Here is an 18,829-nt window from a genome sequence, read left to right as displayed (position 1 = left end):
TTAATGGGCCAACTTGCGTAATTTCATCAGCAGTATGTATAATAAAAAAAATAATATTTGGTGATGTCTGGCAATGATATTAATTATATATTTCTAGGTAATAAATTAAATATTCTATTAGGTTGTTAACATTTTTAATTTTTAAAGATACACCTTAATTAATATAATAATAATAAGCATATTTAAAAATTAATATTATAATAATTAAAATAATGTTGAGATATAAATTTCTAATAATTAGAACCTATCTAGTACTTAAAAGATAATACTAAATTCATTCAAAAATATTTGAAATTAAATCATTAGAAATGTTATATAAATAATTCAATAAGAAAAAGAGTTCTATTTTAGTGGGTACATCAAATACTAGAATACACAAATACATTAAAGTTAATGTACAGTATTTAATAATGTAACATTTCACATTAGATTTTAAAATATGTAGTTAAACTGTCTTTAGTACTTAGGTAAACAATCAATTACTAACTAAAAATACTTAAATATATAACATAACTATGAGATGCAAAAATATAGTTTTTTAACATATATCTTTATATTAAATCAATCTAGTTTTATATTTGTTTTTTTTTTTTTAATTTCATAATTTGGTTATATTTGTCAATAACGGCTTAAATTATTTACAGCCTTCAAAAATATTAATGTAAATATATTCAATCATCATATGCTTGTTCAGCTTTAGCTTTAACCTTTCGCAATAGAGGTGGAAACTCATCAAGGGTATACCTGTATTTGAACACGTGCATTTGTGCAGGACAATCACAAAGTTGTTTAAAATGTCGAAGACATGCCAGTCTTTTTGGATCACACGAACAAGATACAGCAGATACATACAAAGTGGTATTACAAACCATACATTGTCTAAGGTCATCTACTTGATGTTCAAATTCAACAAAATCTGCTTCAGTAACACCCCAATCTAAAAGTGCTTTACGTTGAACTCTTTCAAATTTCACCATTTCATTCAAATCATCATACACTAGTTCAGCTGCTTTTGGTGTCAAGTCATCACAAGAATTCACCATTTTACATATAAGTTCATCATGGGAAAATACACATATTCGTTTGAGAGAAGAATAATGGTTAACACATTCACGACCTATTGAAATCCAATCAGCAGGAGCAAAATTCACAGCTTCAGCAAAATTATATCCTTGATTAAACCCAGTATGGTAAGACCTTGGAAAAGTAACAACAAATTCTCCAGCATTCTGATCAGTTCTATAGATTGGGACATTTGCTTTCATTAATATATTTGGATTCAAAATAGTAACCAACTGATGTAAGAGATCTGGCTGCGAATGAAATAATTCTGGTGTTGTCTCCTTCATAACTTCTTCAAAAGCTTCAGCAGAGGCTCCTGGAACTCCATACCATGTTTTTGGTTCACCCCAATGTAAATAATTGATCGAGTAGCTCCAATGATCTTCATTATGCCAACAAAATGTTGAAAAACACATACCAACATACATCCATGGAATTTTCATACCAGATATATCAGCATTAATAAAACTGAGAACTGAGTCTTTAAGTATTGGTATATTATTTAAATTCCAATGATCTTCTATGTATGATTTGTAAAAAGTATTATCTTCGTTTCCACTTAGTGCAAGACCTGTAGGGAATCCTGATCCATGATCCATAGTATGTAAGTCTGCACCATATTCTGCTATTACTGTAGAATCAATAGATGAAACAATTTTCCAATACTCTTGTTCAACTTTGTCTGTAGGCACAAGATGAACTGGCATATTAAAATATTTAGATTTAAATTGGTCTGCCATTTCTCCAAATTGTTGAAGTGTGTATTCACGCTGAGCTTGTTCAAATCCAAAAGCATCACTAGGTTTGATTACTTCATTGATGACACATTTATGACATCTCCATTCACCCTTTGGAACATTAGTTAATGGTATGATTAAACATTGCATGTGGAAACTTAAATCACATCCATCACAAATTAAAATAGTTTCTTCAGATTTGCCACTTCCACATTTTTGACAATAATATTTATCTAAATAATTTACAGCCGGTTTACTTCTTCTTTTAGATTTCTTAGATTCTTTTGACTTTAAATGTCCTATTCTACATTTGGAACTAAATCCGGCCATCTTAGGACCAGCACCAAAAAATTGTAATTTTCTTAATTCTTTATTTTCCATCAGATAAAATGGATCCTTAATATAATCATCAGATTCATTATCATCATCAGGGCTAAGTCTAGCTCTTTTAGTAGGCGAATTTGAAACAGAAGAATTTTCTTCTTTAATAATTGGAACTTTACTCTCTCTTTTAATGGGTTTGTTATAAATTTCATCTTTAATGGTAGCATGAAATAGTGAAAATGGATTAAGCCACCTTTCATGATGACTTTTTAAAATTGTACCAGAAGATTTTTCACAAACATAACCCATACGACTAGCCACTTTTCCCCATTTTTTTTCCGAACATACTACATCAAAACCTCCTTCAAATTCTACTATTTTATAAAGAGAATATAAATCTACAGCTCTTTGTTCTAATACTGGTATTTTAATACGGATCCCTTGTAAATGCCAATATTTGGCAATTTTTTCCAAGAAATTGAGTTTAACTCTAGTACTTGCATCTAGTTCATTTAGTTTTTGAATTCTTGGTGTAAATTTAAAGTTATCAACATCAACACAAAATGGAGGATGCCAATTAGATGGAGGTCTAATTTTACAGATCCCATGTTCTTGTGCTACACTTCTAATTTTAGCTATATATTTCAATGGATCTTTAAATTCTTCAGCAGTAGGTTCAAAAACTGGAGCTTCCGGGGGAACCTTGAAAACAAATTTGCCTTTTTCCATAAGACTGACAGGATCAATAAATTTTCCTTCAGGACATTCTTTTTGTTTTGGTTCATCAATTTCAAGTTTACACTTTATATCTCTTTTTACACTCATTTTAATAAAATACTATGATGTATAGATAATATTATATGTATACATATATATTTAAAAAAAATTATAATTACTTACTTAAACAGATATAAAAATACTTTCTATAAAAATTTAAAACTTGATCGAAAAAAGTATCGTATCTACAACATACTGATTATCGAACATTATAAGTTTAAAATGAACATTGCATTGTCGATAGCCAAGGATTGCGTTACAAACGATGGACGTCCATCCCGCATTTCTAAAATGTCACGTAGTCCACACTCCACACCGCCACTACTACCACGCTGCCGTGGGTGATCCGTTTAATGATTTTCAAAAAGGAAAGGAAAAAAATCGTCGATGTACCTCAAGCGAGTCTTTTGATCTGTCACTGTTGCTCGGTCACACCAAACAAAATCGAAACAAACTGAGTATTTCGTAGGTATACGCACGGAAATAATTTAAAATTAATTTTTAAAGCCTTTTGTTTAAAAGTAGCAATTTCACTATGGAAGATAGAATGCAGCCAACATACACATTGCACACAGGAACACACAAACACGCACACGCACACACACACACCCTAAACACACGTACACACACACGCACGAGACTTCGACACAGACACGAAAGTGATGAGGTTCGCCGCTCACAGCATAGAAAATAATATATTATATAGGTAGCTGCTCGCACCACTACCAACTACGGGATATACGGACGCACGCACTCGCAATAATATCGACACAATTATAATGCCGTATTACGTCCTACAGAACGCGTACACGGCCACACGGGCAAACGCTGTGACAGAGAACAACTCCATTATGATATAAATATATTATAATTAATATATAAACCTGCCATCAGGACGTATAGTAAGAAATACTGTAGAATCACTACGATCTATGATACACTTCAATTATTGTAGCTGTCTCCTTAGTTTTTCATAATCCTCTGCGGGGTGTTGTTTAGGCCATTTTGTCTTGTTGGGGCAACAATTAAAAACGTACCTACGAATTACGGCGATCGTACGAGGGTCGATGACGATGATATTAATGAGCGACGACACAGTTGCACACGCTCAACCGTATTGTTTGTTACACGAATGACAATATCTCGAGAAACGAGGTACATTACGTTCGAACGTCCACGCTATAGATAAATGGACGTAATAGATGTAAAATATATCTGTATGCGTCTATGGAATATGTTTAAATCGTTATTAATTACTTTCGTGTTTCTATGTAAGATCGTTTCAGTAACGGTCTTGAGAGAATAGAGATCTTAATTTCTGATTCCAGTCATAAATTATGGTGGTTTGCGATTAGTGTAAGACACCATAAATACGTACTTATTAGTTATTACTAAGTACATACGCCATACGATACCTAACATTACGTTGTTATACGTATCAATGTATCATAATATATACAAGATTTACTCATTATCAATCCCTTGCTAGGTGATATACGTCTAAAATTTAAAAATTTATAATAAAAAAAAAAATAATAATAATAATTATAATTAATTATAATTTATTTATTATTTTTTTTATAATTTATTAATATTTTTTTTTTTTATTTAACGCTACAGCGCTACGCACATCAATGATATAAAATCACACTATTATTTAATATTTATTATTTATTATGAAATATACTTTTAAGTTATCAACTCGCAAGAACCATAAATGCTATTTATATTAATAAATTCCCCCCAAAAAAAGGAATTAAAATAGAACCAGCATAATGAAAAATATAACTGAAACGAGTAATTGTAAAAAGATACAAAATAATGAAATTCCCATTAAATATTTCAATCAAGAATCGTTAAATATAATATCAGTTGATAATTTATAGTGAAAATAATTAGCTCGAAAATATTGAAATAAAAAATAACAATAGTACATAGAAACGCACCTCATTCAGAAAAACAATGTATATTAATTTATATTTCGCAATATGAATGTGTATATATATATGAAATATAAATAGTGATAGTTATCAACAAAACTTTCCGAAATCAAAGTAATCAAGAACGTGATAAATGATTCTAAACCATGTACAAATCAATAAAACACAATATGAAAGGTAGTATAATAATTTTAATGAATAAAATTTAAGTAATATTTAATACAGTATTTTACCTTTTAGAATATTAAATATATGAAAGAGTACAAATTGTATAGCATAGATAATAGATTGTAAAATGTATACTAATATAATAATTTGTATATATTATTATTGTTGTTAGTTCAACATTTTAATTAAATATTTAATTCTAAACGAGTATAGTTTTTAATAAACGCAGACCAACGTACTATAAAGAAGAACATTTATGTTGAATAAACATTAATAATGTAAAATAATATATTTTTTTCGACATAACATGATTAATACTAAAGAAATACACATACAATACCTACCATAATTATTAAACTAAACTAATTCTTAAAGTAGGTACCTGAAAAATTAATAATCTTCCAAGTATTTCATATCGAATATCTAAATTATTGTATATTTGTATATTTAATACTTATTTTTGAGTAATTTTATTAATATTATATACCTTAAGTCTTCTCCTCTTCAGACATATTTTCATTGTTACATAATCTGTGGATTGTGATAGTAGATAACGAATTGAACAGCTGTTTAAATTAAAACCGTACATCAGTCAGACGTATTTAGTCAACAACCAATATATTTCAATTTTCAAATACTCTAAGTTATGTTTGTTAAAATATCTTAAGAAAGATGAATTATCTAAATTTAAGTAATTTAATTTAAAAATTATCTATAATAAAATTCTTAAATATTAAATACAATTAGATTTTTACCGTACTAATTTAGTCATTTGTCCAATTTTGAATAACCTGAAAATTATCAGTAGCCATCTTGAACAAAGCGTTTACACACAAACACAAACAGTGGTAGTAGTGAAATTTGTTTGATAAAAATTGTAATTTTTTTATTAATTTTTTAGTCCAAAATTGTGACAAATTTTTATATTGTATGTAGTTTAAATAATGTTATGTTGATATTCGTATTTGAAATGTTTCCTTAGTTATGGCTGCTTCTAGAAAACTTCAAGGTAAATATCATTGGTGCACATTCTATTATTGTTCACTTTCGTTCTTAAAAACTTTTGAAAAGAACATTATTAGGGGTAATTTCTATGAAAAATTTATGATTTAAGAGTTATTATTAAGACGTTTTATAATTAAATACGTTTTATTCTCAAATATAATTATTATGCATTACAATGTTAGCATATGACATATGCAAATACATTGTATTCGTGTTTATGTGAATAACATACATTGATGTCAAATAATTTTACAAATCTTGTATTGAAATATTGAATATTAATTTTTCTTGGGTCAGCTACAAATTTAAAAAACTGAAGTATACCTTTCTTTTTTTTAATCTAAAAATGTTTATACTTGATAGCTTGTATACATTTTTAGGTGAAATTGATCGGTGCCTTAAGAAAGTTACCGAAGGTGTTGAGACATTTGAGGACATTTGGCAAAAAGTTCATAATGCTACAAATAGTAATCAAAAAGAAAAGTATGAGGCTGACCTCAAAAAGGAAATCAAGAAATTGCAAAGGTTACGCGATCAAATCAAAAGCTGGATTGCGTCCGCAGAAATTAAGGATAAAAGTGCATTACTTGATTACCGAAAACTTATAGAAACTGTTAGTATATTTATACATGTTATTTAGTTTGTTTAAATATTAAACTATGTTTATTCTTGTAGCAAATGGAAAGGTTTAAAGTAGTCGAACGAGAAACAAAGACTAAAGCTTATTCTAAAGAAGGTTTGGGTGCTGCCCAAAAATTAGATCCTGCTCAAAAAGAAAGAGAAGAAATAAGTGCATGGTTAACACAATCAATTGAGTCGCTCAATATTCAAGTAATTAATTATTATTTTCTTTTAATGAAATAAATGTTTAGGTTAGGTTTTCATAGTTTCTTTTATTGAAATTTTTGCTTCTTAACATGATATTGATTTCAATTTTCTATTTAGTTGGTTAGTTTTAAATTCACAATTTATTTTTGTTTTGTATTTAATAATTAGTATTAAAATGTTGAATTATAGATTGACCAATATGAATGTGAAATGGAGTCATTACTTGTTGGGAAGAAAAAAAGATTGGACAAGGATAAACAAGAAAAACTAGATGAACTTAAAGCAAGAGTAGAACGACATAGGTTCCATATACGAAAATTAGAGACTGTACTAAGAATGTTAGATAATATGTCAGTGGAAGTCAAAAAGGTATCATACAAAACTAAATTATATAATTCTATAAACAATTTATTTATTAAGCTTATTTGTAGATTCGGTCAATAAAAGATGATGTAGAATATTATATTGAAGCATCACATGAAGAGGATTTTATGCATAATGATGATTTGTATGATGAAATAATTGGGTTAGCTGAACTTGAATTAGGAGTTGCTGCAAATAATTCTGCAGAAGCAAATGGTAACAATATAGTGATTTTCAAAATAATTTTAATATTTTTAAGAAGTTTAATATAATAATAATTAAAAAGCTCAAATTCACCTTTTTACTTAAGCTTAATTTATAATCAATATATTTATTAAATTTTATGTATTGTTGAATTACACTTACAGGTTCACCCACTAGCCAAACTGCAAGTCTTAGTGGTTCTTGTCCAGCATCACCTGCTCCAATGTCACACAATCATTCCATCGAAGAGCCAGTTTCAGTGGCTGTAATAACAACTTCTACACCAGTATCAATAACAACTATTGCTACAATCAGTGAATCAATTCCAATGATCTCTGCAGTATCTACAGTTGTAACTACTGCTACTTCAGCTTCTATTGTTGCAGCGCCAGTTCGTAAGAAAAAAGAAGAAACTACTAAAGTTTGTACACACTTTAATATTCTTATTAAACCTAATAATTTACTATCAATTAAATATGCCTGTTTAATTTAGAATACAATTAAACCAACTCCTGTGAAAGCAAATCCTTCAATTAATGCTAATACTACGGTGAACAGTAAAGGTCCAACTATAGCTGCTGTTGTAAAATCATCTGTTAATAATCATATTACCACGACATCCAGTGTGTCTACTGTGTCTCAATCTATAACTACTCAAACAAGTACTACTACTGTTGGTAATTTTGCAACTGTAGCAGCTTCAAATATTCATAATAAGCATGCCCGTAAGTTTTAAAAAAAATATAAAAACTAATTTTTATGAATACAAAAAACAATAAAGTATTCAATTTATTTTTATAGTATGATTGAATAACTGTACTTACTAATATTTTGTCAAGTTACACAATAACTTTATATTATTATTATAGTAAAATACTGATATCCAAATTCTAAGTTTTTTCTTTCACAAATAAAATATTATTTTTTAGATTAATACTATATTATTATAACTTATATGGTTTTAAGTTACTAATGTATATTGTTTTCTTATTTAAAATGATTCATTAGGTTGAAATTTGAATTTTTTATGCAGTGAAAATCATTATTGTAATTTCTATAAATAAATTAGCTATACAATTAATTTTTAGTTTACTACTATTATAACATTATTTGATTTTTGAATTGTTATTTCATACTAGCACAATCTGTTGAAAATACGTCTGTTGTCACGTCTATACCAACTTCTCCATCATCGTACCATACAAATGTATCAACTGCCCAAGGAAATGTGAATAATTCTGATAATGTGGTAAATTGTGTGTCTACTACACCTTCGTCATTAAGTTCTACAACATCACCAGTACAAGTGGATTCTCACACACCTCTGTCTTCATTAAAGACTATTGCCCAAAAAGCTGTTGATCAAGCTGGGATTGATATATCACAACAGTCTACAGATAATAAAAGTAATTATAAAATGACTATTATATGTTTGAAAAGGCTTCATTTCTGTTTTGATTACTACCTTTGTATAATCATAAAAGTAAATTGTGTTGAAATTAAAGTCACTAAAATCCCGAGTACCGTTTTACCTTTAACTGTTTTACTGTTAAAACAAAGTGAACTATATACTTTTTTTTATATACCCATTTATCATATCAAGCTAAATTAAAGTTATTTCTTGAATAAATATGTGCTTACCAATACAATAACATATAAATTATATTTAAACACTGGTGACTGCCATATAACCATTGGTGTTCATCTATAATTCTCAAATTGTATACATTTTTGACTATAGTTCATCATTACTACCATGCCACATGACCGCCAGTAACCATAAATAAATTTGGTTTTATATTATTAACTATGATTCCATTATAATTTTTTTGATATAATACATTTTTTTTTTCATTTTTTAATGTTATCAAATTTATAGTACATATATACAAATTTGAAAAATATTGAAAAATATGCCTGGCAAATAACGAATACCTATTATATGACTGACGGTAGTCAACGTGTTAATATTTACTTGCATAATTTATAATTTAACTATTAATTACTTCCAATAAAGCATGTAAATGAATCGTTTGATATATTAATACCATTCATCATTTAGTGCTCTAAAGCATGTCTAGTTTTTTATTTACGTCAAATAGAGTTGTGGTTAAGAGGTTGCTATACCCACATGTATTGTTTATGTTTTATATACATTAATATAGATAGTTAAAAACTGTTTTGCTCAGGACAACTTTACTCCCTCAATATTAATATCAAACCTAGGAAGAACTCCTAAAAAAAAAAACTTAAAAAAACTCCTACCTCTGTCGTAGAATTTTAATTTTTTTGATACTAGTAAACAATAATTTTTAATGATTAAATAAAAAAAAACCTAAAGTTCTCAAACCAATAACTTTAATTCATGTAATGAAAAAAAAAATTTTAATGCTACTACCCAGGTAAAGTTCTTCCTAATGCGATTCATAATTTGGGTAATTTTGGTATAAATATTGAGGGAGTAAAGTTTTTCTGTGCAAAACAGTTTTTAACTATGTAACACCTGTACTATGTCACTATGTACTATGTCTGCATGACGGATTAGATACAGTGCCCAGTGTGTTTATGTTAGCGTATATATCTCAATTAGAGTACAATTAAATTTAGGGGTATTTATTCATAGTCAAATTGGTTCTTATAAGGGAATTCCATATATCATGAATTGGATACGGTATTCTAGTGAATAACTGTGATTTTTTTTTTTTTTCAGTAAAAACTTATTATCTTTTTAACATAAATTTATATACATATGTGAACTTTGTAATTTATTTTAAGAATTATTCTTTTATTTTTAATTTTATATAACTCAAACATGGAATATACAATTTTAAAAATTCTACCATTATAAACATGAAATTAGTTCTTTAATAACATCTATATTTCTACAAACCCAAAAATAAGAACAACTTTTTTAATTCATCATATGATACATTTTAAAATATAAAAGATGTACTGGCCACTCTACAGCATAATCTTTTGAGGATTCCAACTATTATAAATATCTTCAGTATTAATCTTAAGATTAGTAAGGTATTTAATTATTTATTGGAATATTATATGGGATCAGACCAATATAAAAATATGAATTAATTATTATTTTAATTATATACAAGCATTCAAAAAGATTTTTAATAAAAAAAATAATTATTTTACAAAACGGAAACAAAAAACAATTATATTGTAAGATTATCATTAGTTAGCAGAAACTTGAAGCTTTACATGTTTGCCAATAGTGTAAACATCTTAAATTATTAATTTTGTACACTGAAAAAAATTGTTTATTGTAATTTAAATATATAATTTTTATTTTGAAGGTTTGAGTTCAAGCATAGTTCAAAATTCAAGTAGTCATCTAAGCTTACAGCAACAACCATCACAACAGGCACCTGTTTTGTTTGAAGCTACAATTTCTCCTTTATTAGGAGTAGCTCCACTAGGTCCAGTGCCACTTTCTAAAGACCACCAATTTCAATTTACAATGCTTGAGTCCGCTTTTGTACATTTACCTCATCCGTCAGATTCTGAACGAATAAAGTTATATTTACCTCGAAATCCATGTTCAACACCTCATTATTATAATCAAGTAATTTAATAATTTTAAAATTACTAATATAATATTTATTTATTTACATATTTTTGTTTTAGGGACCTCTCCCTCATTCAGATAGTTTAGAATTTTTCCAGAGGCTTTCAACAGAATCCCTTTTTTTTATATTCTATTACATGGAGGGGTCTAAAGCACAGTATTTAGCTGCTAAGGCATTAAAAAAACAAAGTTGGAGATTCCATACAAAATATATGATGTGGTTTCAGCGACACGAAGAACCTAAATTAATTAATGAAGAATATGAACAGGTTTGATTTCTAAATAAAACTGATTTTACATTTTTCTATACATAACAATTTTTTTATTTAACTAGGGCACATACATCTATTTTGACTATGAAAAATGGGGTCAACGGAAAAAAGAAGGCTTTACGTTCGAGTATAAGTATCTAGAAGATAGAGAATTAAATTGAAATGAAAATGTGTTTTCACATAGTTATACACTAAAAAACAATACTTACAATATAGTCCATGAATACTAAAGGATTATTACAACATGTGATATTATGTGAACATTTGGAGAAAAGGAATTTGGAGTATACTATTTTTATTTTTTAATTTTGAAAAAAAATAACTTAATATAGTCTTGTTTATATGTATGTACATACTAACTAAATGTTGTACATATTAACAGACTGCTTTAATATTTTTTCTAAATTATTTATTCTCTAACCAAAAAGTACTAATGCTTATGTCCCATTTATATTATCCCTTGAAAAATGACATATTTTCAATAATTTTGTTTTGTTTCAAGAATACAACTTTTACAAATAGAATTATTATTAGCCACATAGTTAAATTTCTCATAGTTTAATATAATTTTTTTCTGTATTGTACTTTTTGTACCTCAGATTTTTTGTCAAATTTATTATTAAATCTGTGATACCAAAAAGTTAGTTTTATTTGGTGTCATTCAAAAATTATGTAAATTAATTTTTCTTTTTTTTTTTAATGTATAATTGTCCATTCCCTAACTCTTGAAATTAGATTTTCCTTGATTATAAAATTATGTATATAAAAATTTAATTAATAGCACTTTCATCAGGTATATAAATTTTTTAATTGAATGAATATAAATAAAAATAAAACAATATATTTTTTTAATAATGAAATTGTATGAATTTATATGAGATCAACAGTTTTTATTAAGTTTTTAAATTTATTTATCTATTAGATAATTTTTGAATGACCCTCTTTTATAAACTTAATTTTTCTGTTTCCTCAAAGTTCAATGAATGTATAACTTACATTATTGGTAGTAATTTATATTTTTGTCAAATTTAATTGAATAACTATAGAGCAAGCCACACAATTTAAAATCTCCTACCTTGTACTTAATTCATTACTCACTAGAACAAAAATGTTAGCTACTATTTTTTTATACTATTATGTATAATAACATTCAATAATTCTCACTTGTAAACATAATAATTTTTCAATGAGCGATTTAAAATTTGTATATTATAAGAGTCTTTCAAAAAATATAATTTATTCATATTTCATCAATAGAATTAAGTTTTTTATAACTATTTTTTTTGTTTTGTATAATTTTTTTAATCCATTGGTTAGGCACAATATTCTATCAATTGTTGATTATATATTCTAAAATGTTTAAATAATTTTTGACCGACTCTTATGTCCTTTTATTAAAACCCAAAAAACCTCACATTAATAATTAATTATTATTATAGACCAGGAAAGTATTATGTTTAAGTTACTTTTCCTTTTGTGATTTATGTTAGGGACAAAAATACAAAATGATCAATGTTTTTTTTTTATTATTATTGTTGGCTATTAAGTATTAAGTGTTCTGATTCTGTTTAATTCATTGAAAAACAATTTTGATGTTTTGTTCCTACAACATCATATTTAAGCCAAACAAATGAATGATAGATGTACAAAAAGTAAGCTATTTAATAATAATAAAAAAAAAAAATCAATTATAATAAAACTGTTTGATATTATTATTATTATTTTCGATCTCTTAATTCGATTAAGGTTAAGTTAATAATGAGTACAAAATTTGCAATTGTCTTATTTTCTTCATTAAGTATCAATATTCGTCGTCACAATTACTAGTTTTGAGATAACTTGATTTATTTTTATAATAATATGTCAATAAAAGTTGTTTATTATATGATTGTTTATTTTAACGTTCATCATTACAATTATCAATAAATCAATAATTTGGTGCTAGATAAATTGTAAAAAATATCGAGTTTAAATTATACAAAATATATTTCAAAACAATTTATCGAGTTCTCATTCATCATTAATACATTTTTTTTAAATGAAAAAATTGACAGTTTTGAGTGATGTCATTTGATAGTTGGTCATTGTAGCGGTAAGGACCCTTTAATTTATTTATGTGCCTTTATCTTTTTGTTTTGATGCAGTTATTAATACTAATGTATATTATAGTGTTGTACACTTGTTCTTGTGCCTATGCAAACTTACTAAATGAGGAAAAATGCTTACATAAACATAAAATGTTATAAAATGATGATAAATTTATCTAATCAAGATAAAAAGCTATATCACCATACCACAATCATCAGTGGCGTTATTACGATTAATCAGGTAGTGCAGACACTCATGGGCCCAAAATCATAAAATGATTTTCTTTAAATATTTTGCTGCATTCTCTATATACCAGTAGTTTTTAATGGGTGCGCCACAAAAAATGTATTAATACTTTTATAAGTATTCATTTACTCATGATATTATTGATATTTGGTGATATAATATGGATTGGAGTGTTGCATTGTAAAAAAGGTTGAAAACCACTGCTATAAACTAAAGTTGTATATGTATACTTTAAAGTAGATATTACACTGCTAGATCTTTATAAAACAGTTAAGTACCTATCTATATAATTTATAAATAATTATTTTAAATATTATAACATAATATAGTAATACATAGTGTTAGTTCCAGCTTAAGTTAGCGAAATACAATGTTCAAAGGAAACTTTAATAAGAATGTAGATATAATATTCGATTGGCAGGTTTTACAAATGACAATAATATGCTACTCTACTGAGAAAACATTCTTAAAGTGGTTGGAATACTGGACTTTAAATTCACCATACCATTGTCTTTAGATGTAAATGTGTAATAAAAATGATTTGAGAGGAGGGATTAATTTTTCAAGTTCCCAGTAGTTTCTGATCAGGAAAATCTTTAAAAAAAAAGTGGGCAAGTGTAGGATACCATTCTGCTGTACATTAGGTGGTGGGATGGACCTCGGTCTAGGGTAGGTTAAATTTGAATGCAATGATAGGTATCATTGTATACGAAAAACGATTCTGAACGAAGATGATTTGTCAGCCTAGGATATAATTTCCAGTTGTTGGTGAAAAAGGTGGTTTATGTTTTAATGGTCTGAATACACCAAAATTTAAGTTCTTTTATAATTATTGTAAGCTAAACTTATGAAAAATCTTATATTAAATTTTCAAGATTTTCTGGTCAGCCAAAAAATTTTTATCGTTATTTAAAAAAAAAAATACTTAGAAAAATTGAAAATTTCAATTGTCTATAAATAGTTCAAAAAAAACTCAAAATTCTTTGAAAATTTAACTGTATACGGAGAGCACTAATATAATCATTTGGTGAAAATTTCAAGTATTTACATCGATTAGTTTTTGAGTTATAGCAAAATAAGTAAGTAAGTATGTTGTATGCATAATAATGACTTGTTTTTATTTCCTGATAAATATCAGACAAAATACTCTTAGTGTAAAAGCTACTTGATAGTTGGTTTATAGTTATGTAAAAATTATAGGCATTATCTATATAATATTGGTATTGACACATATACATAATACATAATACATTGGTATTCTGTGGTATAATACTCATTACTCAACAAATTTACATGATAAGACATAAGAATTAATTAGAAAATATGTTGAATCAACTTTTATCAATTCATCCAATCAAAGCGACAAATTAATATTCCATAAGACTGAAATATAGACCTTGATTATACTATGGAGATGGATTGAATCTTTTGACTGAAATTGATACATTTATTTTATTGTAGCAAATTAAACAAAAAAATTAAAAATGTAACTAATTATTATTTGGTACATGTACTAAATAATATAATACACAGACCCAGCCAGCAACTATCCAATATCCAATTTCACATAATCTCAGTAGTCTTGGGAAAAATTCTTTACATACAGGTAATTAACATTTAAATAATATACAAGATGAGAAACACATTATATAAAATACAACAAAAAATATATATATTAATACAAATTCACAATTCTTTAATTATTATAAAGATTGTAATATGTACAAATATCGTACTCTTCACATTATAATATATACAAATGTATATATCAAAAATGTAGTAGCTTTGGGTCTGGTAATGATGCCAATGCTTTATGAGCTTTACTGCTTTTGCCAATTCCAAGTTTAGGTAATCCTCGATTTAATCCTTCTAACAACATACAAGCTTTACAAATATCTTGACTTGACACAAATCCGCATTTAGTACAAACACCAATGTCCGGCAACTTTACATTCTTTTTAATACACATTGTCTCACCTTAAAATGTTTACAAATAGTTACAAATAGTAGAGAAAAATATAATTATATAATATTTATAAATATAAATAGTACCAGAATGAATTATATCCATAATTGATGATGGTTTTAATCTTTCTAAATCTTTTAAAAATGTTCTAGCATATCCTCTGTATGCATTTGGTGCAAAAATACATTCAGTTGAAAAATAATTCAATTTCTTGAAATATGCATACATTACTATTTCTTTTTCATACGTGTATTTTAAAGGTTTACATCGAGGAATAGTGCCTTCTGTGATCTAATAATTAATGTATAGTAATAAAATTTTACACCTTTACAATAATTATTTATATTCATTTTGTTAAAATAAAGATAGAATTTCAATATTTAATAATTTTTAGTCATGTAAAATAATGATTCAATACAATAAATTTAATTGTTTTTTATAATTAATTAAGCTTTGATAACTATGGCCATTAGCTGTGAAAATTTATTTTGTTATGGTAAAATATGATATGGTAGGCTGGTTGGTTTTAGTTTTTGAAAAAAGGGTTCCCATTAGAGGTAGATCGGTCACGACTGAACAAATCATTCAAGTGACCGAATTGCGACCGAATGATGTACCAAAAAGTATTCGGTCAAATCAATCTTTAAGTCGTTTGACGGTTTTTAATAAAACTTTTCTTTCAGCCAGAATTGGATCGATCGAGTTGAAACTACAGTCTACAACATTTTATTACAATAAATCTCTGCTACTGATTGACTGATTCATATTTCATAAGAAAATTAATTCACCTTATGATAAGAATGATACTTGATGCTAGACCGAAATTACTGAATCATTAGAGTACTAGACTGATCTGATTTAAACGACCGAAAATTCCCACCTCTAGTTCCCGTATAAGAGATATAACTTCATCATTAAGATCACAGGTAATCATCTATTAAAGAGTTTGCAATGCCATAAATGCTTGACGATCGCACCATTCAGTGACTGCAGCAAAATACTCTACCATCCCATGTCCCATTATTTTAATTATTTAAAGCTAAGTAGTAACAATAGTTTATATTTTAAATATGGTGATTAAAAATGTGGAACATATTTATACAAAAAAAAAAATATTACAAAGGTATACTAAAAATGTTTCAACGAGTTAAATTTTATTAAATGCTTTAAATCCCCTGGAGGCTCACTCAAGTATTATAATTTATAATCTTTAGTTATACTTACAGTAATGATATTTACACATCTTTGTAATCTTGCAACATCCCCTCTTAAAATATTCATTAGTACAGTTTCCGCAATATCATCTGCATTGTGACCAGTAGCAATACAGTTCACATTTAATAACATTGCACCTCTATCTAAAGCTTGTCTTCTGAATACACCACAAAATGTACAATTATTCTTACGGCCAACTTCAGCAACTATTTTGTCCATTGACCAACCATATAACTCTTCATATGATAATATCTTTAACGGCATTTGATATTCATCTTTATTTTCTTGTACTGTTTTTAGACTATCATCCCTATAACCTATTAAAATATCATATAATATCTTAAACTCGAGAGCATTAATCTAAATAATAATTTATTAACTGATATAAAACATGATAATTTTTTTGTAATAATTAAAACTTTTGGTATAAATGCTGTTTAGTGCTTGCTCACCGATTTGATTTGTTTTCATTGAAACTTAACTAACTTGACGAGTTAAGAAGGATGGTGCAATCAGAATTTGTCGCTTGGATTTACTTTTAAGTTATAGCTTTTTAAAGTTTACGATTTTATGTTTATATTAATAAGCGGAATAAGTAGCTGCGCCGAGGACCTCGAGTTTTGCACTATAATGTATATTTAATGTTTCTTTAATATTTTGCTGTAAATTGGGCATTTGGGCAAAATTTCACCGTGAAGTAGTGTTTGATACAATAAATTTCACAGCATGAAAAAATTGGTAAGTTTTTCAAAGTTGTTTTACAAATAATAAGAAAAAAAGAAATTTAAATATGGTATATTTCTATTTTACCAGGCATCCTAAATTTATAGCCAATAGAAGTAGGTAGTTTTTTGTAATATTTTCACTTTTTTTTTTAACTTTGAGGTCTACCCATGGTAATTTTATACAACTTGAAAAGGGATATTTTCAATTTCTTTTTGTCTGAGCACAGCACAGCGAGCTAGTGGCAATGTGGGCATCACTGCTCAATAATTCTAATTTTCACCTACAAAATTACTAAGTCCCACAAAAAAATTAACGATTTTTTTTTTTCAGTAATTATTCTTTATTATTTTTAATAAATTCTGATTGCACCATCGTTTTTAACTCAACAAGTTACATATGTTTCAAAAAAATGCCTAGGAGTATAGGAATTTTAATTTAGTATAAAGTATATAAGACATTAATTAAATTAAATTAAATAATTACAACATTACCAGTAATTCCTTCATCAATAGACAATAACACTAATTTTAATTCATAATTATAGCGATCATTTAAAATCTTAAGAACTTGTGCTAGTACAGTTGAATCTTTTCCACCTGAAGCTGCAATTGCTACAACATCGCCCTTTTTGAATAGTTTACCATTTGTGATGGTGCTATGAATTTCAAGTTCAAAAGCCCAATAAAAACATTCTTTGCATAATGTATCTCCAGTTTTGGGGCGCTAAAATATAATTTATTATATATGTTAGTAATAACATTAATATTATTAAGTTATTTTTATAATAAATAATTAAGTTCGAAAACTTAGTTTAAAACTGATTGATCATTATTATTATTTGTTAAAACCATAGAATAAGATATACACTTAATCTGTGGTTTAAACATGTGTAATATCTAATATTATTTTTTATCAATCATCATTATTTACTTTACCTTTAACACTGCGTTTTTACCACATTTTGCAGAACATAAAACAGGCATTTTAAATTTAAAATAACTAAAAATTGAATTGTTATAAGTGTCTATAACAGCAACAATTAACAACTGCTAAGTACTAACAGTAAATACTAAAGTAGGTAGTAAAGTACTAAAAAAACATAATAAATATTAAATTATATTTTGTTAAGTTAGAAGTTTAAGTAGTTATGTTTTTAAATAAGTACCATATAACACGTTTTGATTAATTCATCCGTTAAAAATTTTTTTCGTTGCTGATAAAATAAGTTAAAATACATAAAAATTACGCAATATAATAAGCATTAAGCATTCAAATTCAAATATTTTTCTTAACAAAATTCAATACACATGGCATATTAATTG

General features: G+C 26.7%; 3 protein-coding genes across 4 annotated transcripts; 1 reads left to right on the top strand and 2 right to left on the bottom strand.

Annotated features, from left to right (window-relative positions):
- Positions 1-604: 604 nt before the first annotated feature.
- LOC114123745 (lysine-specific demethylase lid-like) lies at positions 605-4,395 on the bottom strand. The gene has a single exon (XM_027986816.2). It carries the CDS (start codon positions 2,946-2,948, stop codon positions 672-674), a length of 2,277 nt encoding a protein of 758 aa, XP_027842617.2. The 5' UTR covers positions 2,949-4,395; the 3' UTR covers positions 605-671.
- A 484-nt stretch (positions 4,396-4,879) lies between these two features.
- LOC114123774 (CCR4-NOT transcription complex subunit 3) lies at positions 4,880-12,541 on the top strand. 2 transcript variants are annotated; one of them, XM_027986856.2, is made up of 11 exons: positions 4,880-5,017; positions 6,394-6,626; positions 6,689-6,844; positions 7,031-7,210; positions 7,273-7,420; positions 7,573-7,829; positions 7,902-8,133; positions 8,548-8,814; positions 10,723-10,991; positions 11,054-11,263; positions 11,329-12,541. In XM_027986856.2, the coding sequence occupies exons 1-11, from the start codon at positions 4,987-4,989 to the stop codon at positions 11,425-11,427; spliced, it is 2,082 nt and encodes a 693-aa protein (XP_027842657.1). In that variant the 5' UTR covers positions 4,880-4,986; the 3' UTR covers positions 11,428-12,541. The 2 variants fall into 2 exon arrangements, with proteins under 2 accessions (XP_027842657.1, XP_027842658.1); XM_027986857.2 differs by lacking the exon at positions 4,880-5,017 and adding an exon at positions 5,664-6,017.
- A 2,704-nt stretch (positions 12,542-15,245) lies between these two features.
- Positions 15,246-18,606, bottom strand: LOC114123798 (cytoplasmic tRNA 2-thiolation protein 1). Its single transcript, XM_027986892.2, has 5 exons — positions 18,443-18,606; positions 17,999-18,230; positions 16,791-17,098; positions 15,653-15,857; positions 15,246-15,577 (listed from the first exon to the last, which is right to left on the bottom strand). Exons 1-5 carry the CDS (start codon positions 18,488-18,490, stop codon positions 15,369-15,371), a joined length of 1,002 nt encoding a protein of 333 aa, XP_027842693.1. The 5' UTR covers positions 18,491-18,606; the 3' UTR covers positions 15,246-15,368.
- Positions 18,607-18,829: the final 223 nt, after the last annotated feature.

This window comes from Aphis gossypii, chromosome 3 (genome assembly GCF_020184175.1).
Source record: "Aphis gossypii isolate Hap1 chromosome 3, ASM2018417v2, whole genome shotgun sequence".
Classification (NCBI taxonomy): domain Eukaryota; kingdom Metazoa; phylum Arthropoda; class Insecta; order Hemiptera; family Aphididae; genus Aphis; species Aphis gossypii.
This window is presented reverse-complemented; position numbering and strand designations above follow the sequence as displayed.